This window comes from Ovis aries, chromosome X (genome assembly GCF_016772045.2).
Source record: "Ovis aries strain OAR_USU_Benz2616 breed Rambouillet chromosome X, ARS-UI_Ramb_v3.0, whole genome shotgun sequence".
Classification (NCBI taxonomy): Eukaryota; Metazoa; Chordata; class Mammalia; order Artiodactyla; family Bovidae; genus Ovis; species Ovis aries.
In genome coordinates, this window is record NC_056080.1 from 13,717,673 (window position 1) to 13,734,161 (window position 16,489).

The 16,489-nt window shown below is 43.6% G+C and overlaps 2 protein-coding genes across 8 annotated transcripts in view; one reads left to right on the forward strand and one right to left on the reverse strand.

Annotated features, from left to right (window-relative positions):
* Nucleotides 1–4,173, forward strand: part of BMX (BMX non-receptor tyrosine kinase) — a 45,869-nt gene extending 41,696 nt beyond the window's left edge. For 3 of the 4 annotated variants that reach the window (XM_042242296.2, XM_042242297.2, XM_012106269.5), the window contains exons 18-19: nt 1,200–1,357; nt 2,999–4,173. In XM_042242296.2, the coding sequence (XP_042098230.1) occupies nt 1,200–1,357; nt 2,999–3,073 (233 nt within the window). In that variant the 3' untranslated portion in view covers nt 3,074–4,173. The remainder of the gene's footprint in view (nt 1–1,199; nt 1,358–2,998) is intronic. The other variant, XM_042242298.2, reaches the window with a different exon arrangement.
* The window catches only part of ACE2 (angiotensin converting enzyme 2), a 49,693-nt gene continuing 36,949 nt past the window's right edge, over nt 3,746–16,489 (reverse strand). For 2 of the 4 annotated variants that reach the window (XM_042242295.2, XM_042242294.2), the window contains 4 exons: nt 13,399–13,499; nt 11,526–11,642; nt 9,510–9,704; nt 3,746–4,991 (listed from right to left, as the gene is read on the reverse strand). In XM_042242295.2, the coding sequence (XP_042098229.1) occupies nt 4,862–4,991; nt 9,510–9,704; nt 11,526–11,642; nt 13,399–13,499 (543 nt within the window). In that variant the 3' untranslated portion in view covers nt 3,746–4,861. Of the gene's footprint in view, nt 4,992–6,446; nt 7,405–9,509; nt 9,705–11,525; nt 11,643–13,398; nt 13,500–16,489 lie in introns of those variants that run through there. The other 2 variants (XM_060408290.1, XM_012106267.4) reach the window with 1 other exon arrangement.

Below are 16,489 nucleotides of genomic sequence, written 5' to 3' on the forward strand. Positions count from 1 at the left end.
AGTTATGGTTCTAGAACAATTTTCTCCCCGCTTACATATGTCTGTTTTTCTAAAGCTTTTGAGGTTGGCTGACTGCTGGAATTCTCTGGCATGGCTAGTATGACAGCACAATGGCCACCATTTAGAGAGCTTAAAATGTCCCCAGTGTCCTTTAAGTGCTCCCAGTGTTTCATCCTGTTCAATCCTCATGACAACTTTGTGACATGCAAATATCCACATATTACAGACGGGAAAGCAGAACTGAGAAGGGCAAAGAAGCTTGCCCACCTTGTAAGTGGCAAACCTGTGCCTCAAAAGCCATGTCTGACTGGCCCCAGACGCCACCCTCTTGCCCACCATGACCAGAGCTCAGTTCCTTAATCTGGAGTCTGCCATACTCTGGATACTTCCAGAAAACACTCTGTGAACTTCCAGAAAATGAGTCAGAAAATTCTGTGCATTCACTGTCTTGAGGGGAAGCCAATGGTTTTAAGCAGATTCTCAAAAGGACACCTGACCCACAAAGTATTTTAGAACACAGGTCCCCAACCTCTAGGGCAGAGACCCGGTGCCTCCTGTCAGATCAGTGGCAACATTAGCTTAGAAATAAAGTGCATGATAAATGTAACACGTTTGAAACATCCCAAAACCATCCTGCCCCCTCCGGTCCCGGGGAAAAATTATCTTCCACGAAATGGGTCCCTGGTGCCAAGAAGGTGGAGAACCACCTTCCAGAGGACTGAGGCAATAGAAAAGCCGGAAAGTTGTCCATGACCTTATCTTAAATTTCCACCCAAAGGTAATGTGTGAGTGCCAGGAAATTATTGCCAAGGCAGAGAGAAAGGGCGGGGACTTCCGCGCCTCGCTCGAAGGGTTGAAGCTGGGGCTGTCCCTGTGGCTTCGACGGGGCCGCCGCCTCTCTGAAGCAGCCCAGGGGCCCTGGCCCCAGGGACCTCCCCCTGCAGCGACCCAGGCCGCCTCCCCGTTTCCCAGCAAGAATGGGCGTCGGGGCCTCAGGGAGCAGGAATAAGAGAGCTGGGGCTCCAGAAGGGCTAGCCCAGTCTGTCCTCCCTAACCCGCCCTTCTTGCTGGGACTCATCCCCCAGGGACCCAGGCTCTGACCCAGAGCCTTGCTGACGCGTGAAGCTCACGTGACAAACTGTACATTCTGACGTGGGCTCTCTTTCCTCTGTCGGCTGGCCGCCCTCGTCGCGGGGCAGGGATCCTGATGTGGGAAGTGTTCAGCCTGGGGAAGCAGCCCTACGACTTGTACGACAACTCGCAGGTGGTCGTGAAGGTCTCCCAGGGCCACCGGCTCTACCGGCCCCAGCTGGCGTCGGACACCGTCTACCACATCATGTACAGCTGCTGGCACGAGGCGAGTGCCCCACGACGGGGCGGGGCGGGCAGCGGCGCGGCGCACCCGGCGGCTTGTTGGGTCACCGCCCGAAGGAGCGCTTCTGAGCGCAGGCACTTGCTCCAGGGGCTTTCCGAGTGGCTCAGTGGTGAAGAGTTGGCCGCAGTACAGGAGACACAGGAGATGTGGTTCAGTCCTTGAATCTGGAAGATTCCCCTGGAGAAGGAAATGGCAACCCACTCCAGTATTCTTGCCTGGAGAATCCCATGGACAGAGGAGCCTGGCGGGCTGCAGTCCATGGGGTCGGACAGGACTGAAGCGACTGAGCATGCGCACACTTGCTACAGAGCAGGTGACGATGGCCCTGGGCCCCTGCTGAAGCCAGCACTATAGGTGCCAACAATTTTGTTCATATTTCTTTATGGCTCTGTCGAGTCTTAGTTGTGGTTATGCTCTTCTTACTTGCTCTGTCATGTCCGACTCTTTGTGAACCCATGGACTGTGGCCCGCCAGGCTCCTTTCTGTCCATGGAATTTTCCAGGCAAGAATACTGGAGTGGGTGACCATTTCCTTCTCCAGGGAATCCTCTCCACTCAGGGATCGAACCATGTCTTCTGCGTCTCCTGTATTGGCAGGATTCTTTACCACTGCACCACCTAAGAAGCTCAGCTTACTTTTAAATTCACTTACAGTTAAATTTTATTTTAAACTTAGTCAGTCTTGACCGTGCACAAAACTCTTTTCCCAGCGTCCACTTTCCACAAAACTCTTTACCACTTTTTGTAGTCATAATTTTATTTTCCCACTCAGAAACAGACACCTGTAAGTCACACCTGCTTCCTTTTCTCTTGGTGCCGGTTTAGTTGCTAAGTTGTGTCTGGCTCTTTCTGAATAGTTTTCTTAGCTATTTTGCATATTTAAAATCCACAAACTAGATAATCAATTTGTTCAGCTTAAAACAAGCTTGTTCATATTTGGAAGAGTTTGTATTCTAACTTGGGAGATTCATCATCTCTATGTTATTGATGTGTCCTATTCAAAGACAACCAATGTTATTTTCTATGTGCTCAATTCTACACTTGTGTTTTTCAGCAGCATTTTAAAGTTTTCCTCATTTTGGGGGTACTTTTTTTTAGTATTTTATTGGGGTTTGTTGCTATTGTAAATGGAGTTTTCTCTTCCAGTATATCTTCTAATTGGTTATTGTGTGTGTATATATATGGAGACTATCCAGTGTTCTTGCCTGGAGAATCCCAGGGACGGCAGAGCCTGGTGGGCTGCCGTCTATGGGGTCGCACAGAGTCGGACACGACTGAAGTGACTTACCAGCAGTAGCAGCAGCAGCAGCAGGAAGACTATAGATTTTGTCAGTTAATTTTATATGCTGCTCTCCTGATGAATTCCTTTGTTATTTGGGTTTGTTCTATCATTAATTCTCTTGGTTTTTCAAGGTATGCAGTCGTATCTTATGCAAATAAAGATACTCTTATTTTTCTTTCCCAATTCTTAGGGTTCTATTTGTTTTCTCTTTAGAAGAAATGTCTATAGCATTTCCACATTTTAAGAATTGCTAGTTTTAGGACTGAAGTATAAATATTTTACATAGTTTATTTTAAATCGGAACCCTCATAAATTAAACCATTGGATTTTTCTTTTATCTAGCTTCCAGAAAAGCGTCCCACATTTCAGCAGCTCCTATCATCCATTGAACCACTTCGGGAAAAAGACAAGCCTTGAAGAAGAAGTGAGAAGATCTGATGAGAATGAGTATAAATGTTGACCAACATTTTCATTCTTTTTAAGGAAAGTAGCCTAGCACAGATGTTGTAATTTAGCTAGTTTTGCTTAACGGTATTCTGTGTGCTGTTTTATCTGTTCTATTATCTAGAAAAAAACAAGGTAGGAAACAAAAGATTTCCTTGATATTTAGGTCAAGTTAGTGATTTTGTTTATGCTTCTCTTAGTATTACACCTCCCAGCCTATAGCAGAAGCACATTTTCTGACTGCAAAATAGAGAGGATGTATATTATGTGTAAAGATTGAGCAGAAATGAAAAATTAGTTTTTGGATATTTGTTGTTTTTCTTAATATCACCACTATCATGATAATTAAATATGCTATTAACAAGTATAGAAATGGTGACACCTGCCTTCATGTCTCAATGGTTTCAGTCTTTAGCATGCATGAGAATCAACTGGAGAGTTTATGAAAACACAGATTCATTAGGAACTACCCCAGAGATTCTGGTACAGCAGGTCTGAACGCAAGTTGAGAATTTGTATTTTTAATAACCTCCCAGATATTTCTGTGCAATCATTCCGAATTGCCCTAGGAGACCTCATTATGTGGTGGGCACCATTAGGTGTTTCATAATTCAATTCAAATGATACAGTTCTCATCTGATATCCAAATCAGAACAATGGATTTATGTCATCATGTACACAAATATACAACTGAAACTAAACAACATTATTCAATAATATGTTAACTATGTGTCACAGAGACAACTTTTAAAGATGCTACGGTAAAACTTGATGCCTTTTTCCTTATGCTCAAACTATTATGAATTTCAACTCAATTATAACCATGGTCTTGTATCAGATTGTTGCTTTCTATAGTACTCTGCCCTTATTTGCAGGGGATAAATTCCAAGACCCCCAATGAATACCTGAAACCAAGGATAATACCATACCCCATATATAATATGTTTTTCTATACATACATACCTATGATCAAGCTTAATTTATAAGTTAGGCACAGTAAGAGGTTAACAGCAATAACTAATAATAAAATTGAACAACTATAATATACTGTAATAAAAGTTATGTGAATGTGGTCTCTCTGTCAGAATATCTAACTGTACAAATTTAATGCCTTTTCCATCTTAACTAAGCACTTAATGCACTGCGGCTGTAACTTTTGCAGTTTGATGTGAGACGGCAAAACTAGTATGAACTCTTCTTTCTTCACAATTTCACCGATAAAAGATTCATTGTTACCGTAGATCTCAGCCATCTCAGCATTCATTTTTTTCTTTCCATATTGAGAACTTTCACCCTTTCGCTTAAAGGAAACTAAAACTTTAGGGCTTCTCTCTGGCATTTCCAAATCACCAGCATCACTCCTCTGGCACTTTGGGGCCAGGATTAAGAAAAACAAGTGTCCCTTGAACACCGCACTGTGAGACGGTGACAGCAGATCCGATAACTACGGCCACTAAGCGACTAATGGGCGGGACACACCAGACAAAGGGACAATTCTCGTCCTGGGGGGAGCAGAGTTGGCGTCACGAGATTTCACCACTTTAAAACTCATGAATTGTTTATTTCTGAAATTTTCTACTAAATATTTTCATATAGTGGTTGACTGCGGGTAACTGAAACCACCAAAAGTGAAACTGGGGATAAGAGAGGCCTACTGTAACCATTTAAAATCCTCCAGTCTGGAGCCTGGGGACTTCTGGCTAATTTGATAACTGAACTTTCTCTTTCCGTCTTCTATCTTGACACAGAAGTACAGGAGTCCTATTTTAGCTTCTCAGGACTATTACTAAAAGGTACTGTAGCTTTCAAACTGTTCCTGGGAATGTCCACCTTCACGGCCTGCTGCTGAACCCTTAGGTTTTCATCATTTTGGAGTCCGTCATTGTCATGTCTGTAATGTCAAGAAGGGAGAGAGAAAGATTATGTGAAGGGCTCTGTTACAGTGAAAAGACGCTACTGTTTTCTAGACAGAACAATCTCCCTTTAGAGATGTTCACACCCTTCCTCATTCCTCTCCCCCTCAGCTATTGTGAATGATTGTTCTTGGTTATTTGTTCCTTTTTTTTTTTTTTTCTCTTAACAGAGGCACACAAATCTCATGGAACTTTTGAAACAGCCACTAGGGCATTTATATGTTCAGTGAGCATTTATTTAGCAGGTACTGTGTGCCAGGTTCCTTCCTCCCCAAGAAAAAGGAACAAATGATACAGCCCCTCCCCCTCAACAGGCTCACTGTCAGGAGTGGGTGCCAGTCTTTGCAGCTCTGATTCCATCCACCAGAGACTTGCACCACAGACTTAATGCCCCCATGAGAAAGATTTCTCATGCCCAAACTAGGTCTTCCTGGTCCCCCCTGCCGAAGGGTGTTTTTCTTTCTTCTCCTTATTTTTATATACTTGATCTTCTAAAGATGAAACTGAGCAGGACTCTATGGGACCTTCCTGGGGAAAGACACCCCCCCTTTTCCCATCACCCTGCCTCTTGTTTGTAGAAAATTTTTAGCTTCCTAGACCTTCCCTGCATTCTAAAGGGCAAATTTCATAAGAGAAAAGAGAAAATGCAGAAACAAAGAAAAACAGTCAATCAAGACAAAATAATCATAGTTTAGCCATAAAGCAAAGTAAAGGAACTTTAGTTCCTCCTCAAGGGTTACAGATAATATCCTGAGCCATGTCCTTGAGCTGTTTGGCAGATACTAAGATCCCTACCAGGTGTAAGAACTTAACTGCATCCTGACCACCAGCACGTAGACCCCAGACCGGTTACAACCAGAAGGTTGATGATGCTGACTCTTGAAATACCACCCAAGCTACCTCACCATCAGCCGATCAGAAGAATGTCCACAAGCTGATCAGGCACCCTACAACCCTCAGCTCTAATGTTGCCTTTAAAAGCCCTTTCCTAAAAGCGAGCAGGAAGTTCTAGTCTTTTGAGCACAAGCTGCTAGTTCTTCTTACTTGACTAAGTTACTCTACAGTATGCTGGTCACCACATAAAGTGAACTGATAGGTAGAGTTTGGATATTTTAATCTACATAATCCATTTTATACCAGTTTTCAGGTCTGTATTGGATTCTGTGCTCAGAACTGGGCTAGGGGCTCTGAGATTTGTAAAACCATTGCCAAGTTTGGCTCCTAACCTAAGAGTGTAGATGCTCTTAACACAACTCTTTTCAACTGATTTTATTGAACATGATCACTTTATACAATAAAGTAACTGAACATACTGGGATGCACTTCAAGACATGTGGGAGGTCGGGACACCCAGGCAGCTTTGTCCCTGGAAGTGAAAAGCAGAGAGAATCCACGGAAGGCCGAGCACAGAAGTACACACGAGACCACAGGAGTGTGTAAATCAAGTGTTTATTGTCTTTGTGAGCTTTGTGCTCAGCACTACTCAAACATTATGGGTAAATACAGAAGATTCAAGAGATTGGGAGCCCACTTCAGAAGCGGCATTCAGTTGGGGTCCCCGTGCACTTCACAGTTAGAGAGCAACGGGAGCAAGTTCCTATCATGGCAGCTTGGGAGGGGGTTCATGGCGGCCCCTAGGGCTAGGGTGATGTCAGAAAGACGGTGGCCAAGCAGCTTGAAAGCAAAAAGGCAATGTCCTCCAATGGCTGTCTGGATTCTCTCTTCTGTAGCCCTGTCACTCTGAAGAAGGCATGTTCTGGTCCAATCATGACTGGGGAGAATCACTAGAGTACTTAGATTAAGTTAACGTGAAGAGAGCATGTCCTCCTTTACACTTGAAGTAAACCCAAGTGAACAGTCCATGCCAGGCTCCACCTCGCAGCTCCATCCATTCACAGGCACGTCCTTAAGAGCCATCTGTCCAGATTCCACACACTTGCTCCTGCCCTGTATCCTTTTTTTCCATCTCCAGCAACACAATGGAAATTTCCATTTCCATTACCCCTGAACAGCCTGTGAGGCCAAAGACATACTGTCTCTATTCTCAAACAGAAACATCTCTTTAAGGAAATAGAAGTCAAGTCCTGAGGCAGAAACAAGTACTAAAAGTGATGCAAGGGGAGATGCCCTCTTCTCAGGCATGCCTTCTTTGGACAGCTTTTCCTGAACAGAGCCAGAGCTTTGACAGTTAATGACATTCTTATAATTGCCTATGTTCTGTACTGTGAAAGTAATATTTACATACAATAAAATCATCTCAAGAGGAAATAAAAAAGATTTTTCTAAAGCGAAGTCTGAACATCATCAGTATTTTGGAATCCTGAATTATTTTCTCCTTTATTCAAGTCCACAGAGCCATAAGGATTTTCTTCACTGCTTGCTTGATTTTTCCTGTTAAATAAAGTGAACTCACCTTAATATCATGATCTTAGAGTGACACGGCCTCCCTTGGACTCCAATGGCCCGGGTATCTTTTCCATCTCAGCATCTTACCACCTGTACTCATTTGCATACCAGTCCCCTTTTAATGGACTGTGGGCACCCAGAGTGCACTGAATTCACTTCTTTAGCCCGATGATCAGTTGGCACGATGGTTGGTAGAGTAGGATACTGGTTAGGGTATAAGCTCTGAAGTCTGAGAGTGGGGGCCTCTGTGCCTCAGTCTAACTATTCAGAAAATGATGGCAAATATGTAAACTCAGTGAAATAATGCTGGCAGAGTACTCACAGTATCTGGCATATAATCTCCAATAAATATTAACCATTATTATTATTTTTAGGAACTCAGTGGTCGTTTAGCCAATCACTTCATTATAAAAAACTTCCCTACTAAATTACCACTTTCCAAAGTATGAAGGTCAGGATAGGCCCGCTTTGTACTACAACAACCAGCTTTAGAAACCGAGTGCATATCTTCATGCGTTACTGACTAGCTGTGCAAACTTGAGAGGGTTTCTTGGCCTCTCTGAATTTCTGTCTTATATATACATGAACATAATTACATAGTTATATATTATACAATTGCTGAATACATTAATGTAAGAAATACATAAGCAGTCTTATTTTTTTGTGTAGCTTCTATTAATGCAGTGTATAGCATGAAGGAAGAGCCCAAAGAGAATTTCTTTGATGAATGAACTTTGGAATAGCATCTCACATGCAAACCTGTACTATGAAGAAGAGCACTTCTCAAACTGTAATGTGCGTATGAGTTACCTGAGGGCCTTACTAAAATGCAGATTCTGATACACTGGGTCTCCAAAAAACTGATCATTTTTCAGAGTCACAGACTTATGGTTGCCAAAGGGGAAAGGGGGGAGGGATAAATAAGGACTTGGGGATTAACAGATACACACTACTATATAGAAAATAGATAACCAGCAAGGGCTCAGTGTATAGCACAGGGAACTCTGTACTCTCTAATAATCTCTATGGGAAAAGAGTCGGAAAAAGAATAGATGTGTGTGCATGTATAACTGAATTACTTTGCTGTATACCTGAAACTAACACAACATTGTCCATCAACTATACAATTAAAAAATTTTTTTTAAAACTGACCATTTTTGTCAACTTTAGGAAGGGAACTTGGAAGCAAAGAGTGACAGGAAAACTCTATATATCCTTTTGTATTTAAAACATTTTTACTATATGAATATATTTTTGTCAATGCCTAATTTTAAAAATGAAGTTATTTGTGGAAACAATATAGTGAAGAAGACTAAGCAAAACAGACTAGTGTATATAAAAATTAAAGAACACATTTAAACAACCTAATGTGTGCAAAGAGTTTTGTTAGGTGTTATAAAATATAATTAACCTCAATTACACAAGCCCAACAAAATAAACGCTGTCTCAAGATCAGAAAACAAATCTAGTGGCAGGGCACAACTATACATCAGGCCTCTGGTGATTTAAATCCACAGTGAACTTGGATCTTCAACTTGAGAACAATTTAGAGGGTGCCTGACCCATGAACTGAGGGTATAGTAAGGCGTCCAGGCCATGGGAGGAGGGCTGCAGAGGATTCAAGCATAGCAGTTTGGAGCAAACCTCAGAGCTCATTCTTGAACGATTTCACAGTTCAAATCCATCACTAATGCATTCTCTAGGATCACTTCTAGACTAAGGAGGACTCCTCAGTAAGGATAATTCCCCCCCCCCGCCCCGCCCCCGCCCGCCCCGAGCCCACTCACCACTGCAGAACTTGGAGTGCCTTTTAGCAGTAGGGAAATGATGCTGTGGCCAGGACGGAGTTTACTGGGGCAGACCAGTAGTAAACCCCAGGCTGGAGATCTCCTGTATGGTGGGGCCTGCTAGGGTGGTGAAGTGCTGATGAAATCTGGTGAACTTCTAGCGGGTGCACAAGAATGTGCAGCTGTGGAATTGTCCACGTGCGTAATTGGCTTGTACAACCTACCACTTACTGCAAATTTTCCAGTTAGTTTTCATGAAACTGTTCTGTTTTAGGATAAATAAGTCCAAGAAAGGTCACTTACTTCCTTTGATCTCGGATCCCAGTGAAGATGAGCACAACAATACCAATCACTACCACTCCCATCACGACCCCAAAGATAATCAGCCATATGGTGACAGGTGGCTCGTAAGGGGGTCTCAGTGTCGGCTGAATCCCCAGAAACTCCAGGCTGTTGTCATCCAGCTGGAAGGCATCATTGATACGGTCCCGGCACAACCTATTCCCAAAAGCAAAACACTCAGGCAAAAGAAAACGGTGCAGTGATTTGCTGCCTATATCACTGTCTCCAAAAGGATTTGATAAGGCTTACCCAAAGAAGCAATGAAATCAAAGTCAATAACCAGGTTCACTGACAGATTTGAGTTTTAACAATTATACCTCTTCCATACCTTGTGATCTAGATTAGGTTTGGAAACAGCTTCACTGGAAAATGAGGTTGCAAGTGTGGAAATGTGCAGATGGCTGGCATTTGTTCATTTGTGACTACTGTGTTGTAAAGGCGAAGTTGCATGTTTGGTAAGAATTTCCCTTCTGTTGAAGTATGTCTACAATGACTTTATATCAAATAATGGAAAAGGACAATCGGATCCACCTCTTCTACAAATGAACCAGGCCCTATACACAAGTCTCAACAGCTGCATTTTCCAAATAAAAGGTGTTGACATCCTAATAAATGACAGCTCTGGGGAGGAACACAGGGAAGGAGCCTTTGCCAAATTCCCCAGCACTGTGCTGGGATATGGCCGAATTTCATAGAGGGAAAAAGGATGAAGGTTATTTTTAAAACAAAAAACAGTGAAATGTTCAGTATTCCAGATTGAAAACCAAAGTGTCTGGCATCCCATTCTCCTGCCATTGAATACAGTGCAGGTCAGGAAGTCAGAATCCAGCCAGAGAGAGAGAGAGAGCGATCCAAGCAGCAACCTCCACCTGAAAGAGTCTCGTCACTCTGGAAATAGGAAGTTTGAGGACTCCCCAGAGCTTGCAGGAATGCTGGGCTCCTTCGTGATGATCTCAGCTAGCACTTTCCCCCAAGACAAGTCTTGTGGAGGCAGCCACTGAGTCTGGGTGTGCTTGGGTTGTAAACCCCACTAAGCCAGATTTTCTAGGCCAACTCTGCCCGGCAAGTCTTGGTTCTGCTTCTAAAGACGACAAGCAGCCCAAGAGCGCCGCCTAGAAGCATTTCCCATAGCAATGGTATATTAAGCCTTTTTTTCTTCTCTTTCTCCTTTTTTTTAATGACAAGGGGAAACATCAACATCTATCCAGCCTGGTGGGCTACAATCCACGGGGTCGCAAAGAGTCGGACACGACTGAGTGACTAACACTTATTTAGTATTTAAGGAATCCTGTCCCTGCCTGCCTTGTTTCAGACTTTGGTTAAATGAATTCTGCATCAAAGTCCCTACAGCAATGATGGCGACACCTGCCCACGTACCCTCTGCATTTACCATTTTCCGGGCGTGCTGGTTAGACTTCCTTCAGCCAGGACCTACTGCCTTTGCCTGAGAGCATTCTCAGGTTACAAGATTCAGCCCTATCCGCAGACCAGTAAGGCTGGGGAATTACTGTCCCCTGTACGCAGTTCTCAACCAGTGACTAATGGGAAGTGGTGAATAAATACCCCAGCTCTGATGGGACAATTCTGGTGCATGTTCCACACCATCTCCCAGAATTCCCAGCAGAATGGAGTTCTAGCTGCCCACAGTGGTAACTTGCTCATAACATGTCAGGTTACCTTCCTTCCATTCTGTCTCCAGTCCACACTCAATCCATTCTTCCTGAGGTGACTTCCCAAATAAACTACTTACTTTCAAATCTTTGTCTAAGGACCTGCATCTGGAGAAACCCAATGAAGGCAATCCCCTTGCTATGCGATCCTTTTGGAATTAAAACCCAAGTTTTTCAGATGAGGAAAAACACGCAAATGACTCAGAACAGTGCCTGGCACCTTTAGGAACACACAAATCATTTCGTTACTGTTGTTGTATTGGGACCCCCTCACCCTTCTATCCTACATTTGAAAGTAAAATATCACCTGATGGCATTTTCAACTTCAGTTCTAGGAATGATGTCAGACACATTGTTGGGTGACGTGACAAAGAACTTGAAGGAGATTCTTGGTTTCTTGTCACTCACCCACACGTTCTCTTCCCTGCGGAGAAACAAAAGAAACATTTTCCCTGGTGGCACAGAGGACACTGTGAAGAGAATGAAGACTTCTACTGCTGGAGATCGGGGGACAATCACAGAGTAGAGTGGAGAGCCCTGGAGCAGGGCCTGTCATGGAAGGATGTCACTGTCCCAACAACCTTGACACTGCCCAAAGCACATGAACTCAATTCCCTAAAGTATGAGAACAAGTCTTGGCATGATTGGTTCTGCTACCATATAAGAACCACAGTTTTTTTCAGTGATAGAAATATTTCAAACAAGGCAGCAGAAGAATCAGCGAGGAATCACTGGTGACCCAGGATTGTGATAACATGGCGGGCAGCGATGGCTCCCTTCTGTGGACAGAGGCAGTGATATCTTCCAACTGGGCCCCTCCTGGCAAAACTCGTCATGTTGCCCCCACAGGTGAGGGTGAGGAGTGGGGTTTATAGTAAGATGTGATAAGACTATGCTCTCACAGCTGATGAGACTGATCCTAATAAAATACAAGGCAGGGACTTCCCTGGTGGTACAGTGGATAAGAATCTGTCTGCCAATGCAGGGGACAGGGGTTCGATCGCTGGTCCAGGAAGATTCCACATGCCACAGAGCATCCAAGCCTGTGCCCCACAACTACTGAGCCTGTGCCCTAGAGCCAGCCAGCCCCAACTACTAAGCCCACATGCCTCCTGCCTAGCGACTGTGCTCTGCAAGAAGCAGCCTGTGCACGACAACGAAGAGTAGTCCCCTGCCTGCCACCACTAGAGAAAGCCCACAGGCAGCAATGAAGACCCAGCGCAGCCAAAAATAAATAAAACAACGAATGTTTACTGAAAAAAAAAAAACAAAAAAAGATCCAAGGCAGATCACGTGCTTCAGAGCGTTTCTCATGCAGAAGGAAAGCCAATGGCCTTAGAATGTCTTTGGAGGCGCACACAAACTTTCTTCTCGCCTTTCCACCCCCAAGGCCCTGTCTGCCCCGACCGCACCTCCTGTCTTCTATTAGCTCACTCTGCTCCAGCCACACTGGCCTCTTTGCTGTTCCTTCAATAGGTGAAGGATTCTTGTTCCTCGGGATCTTTCTACTTGCTATTTTTCAAGCTGCAACATTTTTCCCCATGGTCTGCACCTCTGACTCTCTCTCCTGTTTCAGCTATTTGTTCAAATACTAACAAGGTCTTCCTTGACCATTTTAGTTAAAATGGAACCCTACACACACGCGCGCATGCACGCACACACACACACACACACACACACACACACACACACACACAACTAGCAAGCACCCCCTTGCCCATTTCCTGTTGAACTGTTCTGCCTAGCACTTGTCACCATCAAATTCTACTATATTTCATTTATATATTTTGTTGACTGTCTATAACACACACACACACACACACACACACACACAACAGATACATTAGAATACAAGCTCAATGAAAGCAGAGATTTCTGCCTTTTGTTTTCAGTGCTGAGGGTGCATGAGAGCATTTGGGGAAAAGAAACGGAGAGGAGAGAAAGTGCGGGGGGAAGAGGTGAGGAGAGGGCCATTTAATAATAACAAAGCTCTTCCATCTACACGTCAAATAAGTCACAAGCATCCCTAAAAAAAGGTGGCCCTAATTCCAGGACATCAATGAGGTTTAATAGTAGTTAGGAGGTTTTTCTCAATTTCACGTGAATAAAAGCTAAAGCATAAAACTTTCTGATCCAAGAGTAAGGGAAATACTGATTGAGAGCACAGCACATCAACTCACCCAAAAGGAATGGTCTCATTTCTTTCTTTTAAAAAGTACTTTCTCATGGCATATGCCACAGACGACCGGAACAAGTACATTTCGTTGTCATTCCATTCATACTGCAAATTCACAACAAAAACACTGCTCAGTAAAGATCATGGGGTCATTAAAACCTGATATTCCACAAGCCTTTTTTTTTTCGGCCATGCCATGCATCTTGTGAGATCTTAGTTCCCAGTCCAGGGATTGAATACACACCCTCAGCAGAGAGAGCTCAGAGTTCTAACCACTGAACCACCAGGGACTTCCCAACGTGTGTTAATTTTAAATTGTCTAATATGCCAAAGATTCTAGCTCTGCCTAAAGTCGGTGATCCCCAACTTGAGTGTGCCCTGGCATCACCTGGAGGGCTTGTCAAATCACTGAATTCTGGACCCAGGCCTCAGAGAAGATCTGGAATTCTGCATCTCTAACAGGCTCCCATGGAGAAGGCAGTGGCACCCCACTCCAGTACTCTTGCCTGGAAAATCCCATGGTCGGAGGAGCCTGATGGGCTGCAGTCCATGGGGTCGCGAAGAGTCGGGCACGACTGAGCGACTTCACTTTCACTTTTCACTTTCATGCACTGGAGAAGGAAATGGCAGCCCACTCCAGTATTCTTGCCTGGAGAATCCCAGGGACAGAGGAACCTAGTGGGCTGCCATCTGTGGGGTCTCACAGAGTCGGACACAACTGAAGCGACCTAGCAGCAGCAGCAACAAGCTCCCACATGGTGCTAACGCTGCTGGTCCAGCACCAATGCTTTAAGAACCACAGGGCTCCCTGGTCCTTTGAATTTAACTTAAAGTAAGCTGAAATAAGCACTCTAGGGTAGGTTTATAGATGGGAGTTATGTGTGCCATTGGTTTTGGTTAAAACATCCATATACTGTAGACAAGTATGCTGACCTTTTACTATTTTTATAGCAAGTTCTCAGGTGTGTAAGTGTAAAAGAAAAAGAAACTTCAAGTTCAAAGGAAAAAATAGCTTTTTGTAGACAAGGTAATTCTTGTTTTCCAGTGCTAAACCAACGGCTTGTGTAAAATTTGTGTAGTCCAGGAAAAACCTGTTCAAAGAGAAAAAAAATTCACCCTTTCCTCCAGTAGATGGCAGTAGAGATCATGAATAGCACAAAGCTTGCCTCTCTTCCCCCCTTTAGGAAAAACAATTATAGGAGATTAGGGTATATTGTCACCCTGCTTATTTAACTTACATGCAGAGTACATCATGAGAAACGCTGGACTGGAAGAAACACAAGCTGGAATCAAGATTGCCGGGAGAAATATCAATAACCTCAGATATGCAGATGACACCACCCTTATGGCAGAAAGTGAAGAGGAACTAAAAAGCCTCTTGATGAAAGTGAAAGTGGAGAGTGAAAAAGTTGGCCTAAAGCTCAACATTCAGAAAACGAAGATCATGGCATCTGGTTCCATCACTTCATGGGAAATAGATGGGGAAACAGTGGAAACAGTGTCAGACTTTATTTTTGGGGGCTCCAGAATCACTGCAGATGGTGACTGCAGCCATGAAATTAAAAGATGCTTACTCCTTAGAAGAAAAGTTATGACCAACCTAGATAGTATATTCAAAAGCAGAGACATTACTTTGCCGACTAAGGTCCGTCTAGTCAAGCCTATGGTTTTCCCAGTGGTCATGTATGGATGTGAGAGTTGGACTGTGAAGAAGGCTGAGCGCCGAAGAATTGATGCTTTTGAACTGTGGTGTTGGAGAAGACTCTTGAGAGTCCCTTGGACTGCAAGGAGATCCAACCAGTCCATTCTGAAGGAGATCAGCCCTGGGATTTCTTTGGAAGGAATGATGCTAAAGCTGAAACTCCAGTACTTTGGCCACCTCATGAGAAGAGTTGACTCATTGGAAAAGACTCTGATGCTGGGAGGGATTGGGGGCAGGAGGAGAAGGGGACGACAGAGGATGAGATGGCTGGATGGCATCACCGACTTGATGGACGTGAGTCTGAGTGAACTCCGGGAGATGGTGATGGACAGGGAGGCCTGGCCTGCTGCGATTCATGGGGTCGCAAAGAGTCGGACACGACTGAGCGACTGAACTGAACTGATGGTACTAAGTGAAGCAAGCAAGCCAGACAAAGACAAATATCATAAGATATTGCTTATATGTAGAATCTAAAAAAATGATACAAAGAAACTTATTTATAAAACAAATAGACCCACACACATAGAAAACAAACCTAATTGAGATTACCAAAGGGGAAAGGGGGGCGGAAAACATTAGGAATTTAGGATTAACAGACAGACACTACCATATATAAAATAAACAACAAGGACATACTGTATAGCACAGAGAACTATACTCAATATTTTTTAATAACCTATAAGGGAAAAGAATCTGAAAAATATATATGTATGTGTATAATTGAACAGATTCTGGGTCTCTGAAACAAACACATTTTAAATCAACTACACTTCAATTTGAAAATGTTACATTTTCAAAAGAAAATTTTAGCTGTATATAGAAAAAAATGTCAAAGGATTGCTACATTGAGTCCAGCTTGATACCACTCATTTATTGGGAAAGTTGCTTTAATAGTAATAATAATATTATTAATATGGCTGTGCTGCTGGAGAAGACTCTGGAGAGTCCCTTGGACTGCAAGGAGATCCAACCAGGCCATCCTAAAGGAAATCAGCCCTGACTATTCATTGGAAGGACTGATGCTGAAACTCCAATACTTTGGCCACCTGATGTGAAGAACTGACTCATTGAAAAAGACCCTGATGCTGGGAAAGATTGAAGGCAGGACGAGAAGGGGACGACAGAGGATGAGATGGTTGGATGGCATCACCAACTCAATGGACATGAGTTTGAGCAAGCTCCAGGCGTTGGTGATAGACAGGGAAGCCTGGCATGCTGCAGTCCATGGGGTCGCAAAGAGTCGGACACAACTGAGCGACTGAACTGAACATGACGACTGATATTCTGGTTATTATTTCTATATTAAAAAAGTAAAGGCTAAGTTCTTAATAAAGTATCAAAGATCCAGGTGGACTTTGCTGTGAAGTAGCTTGAACTGGACAGTTATTCTGGC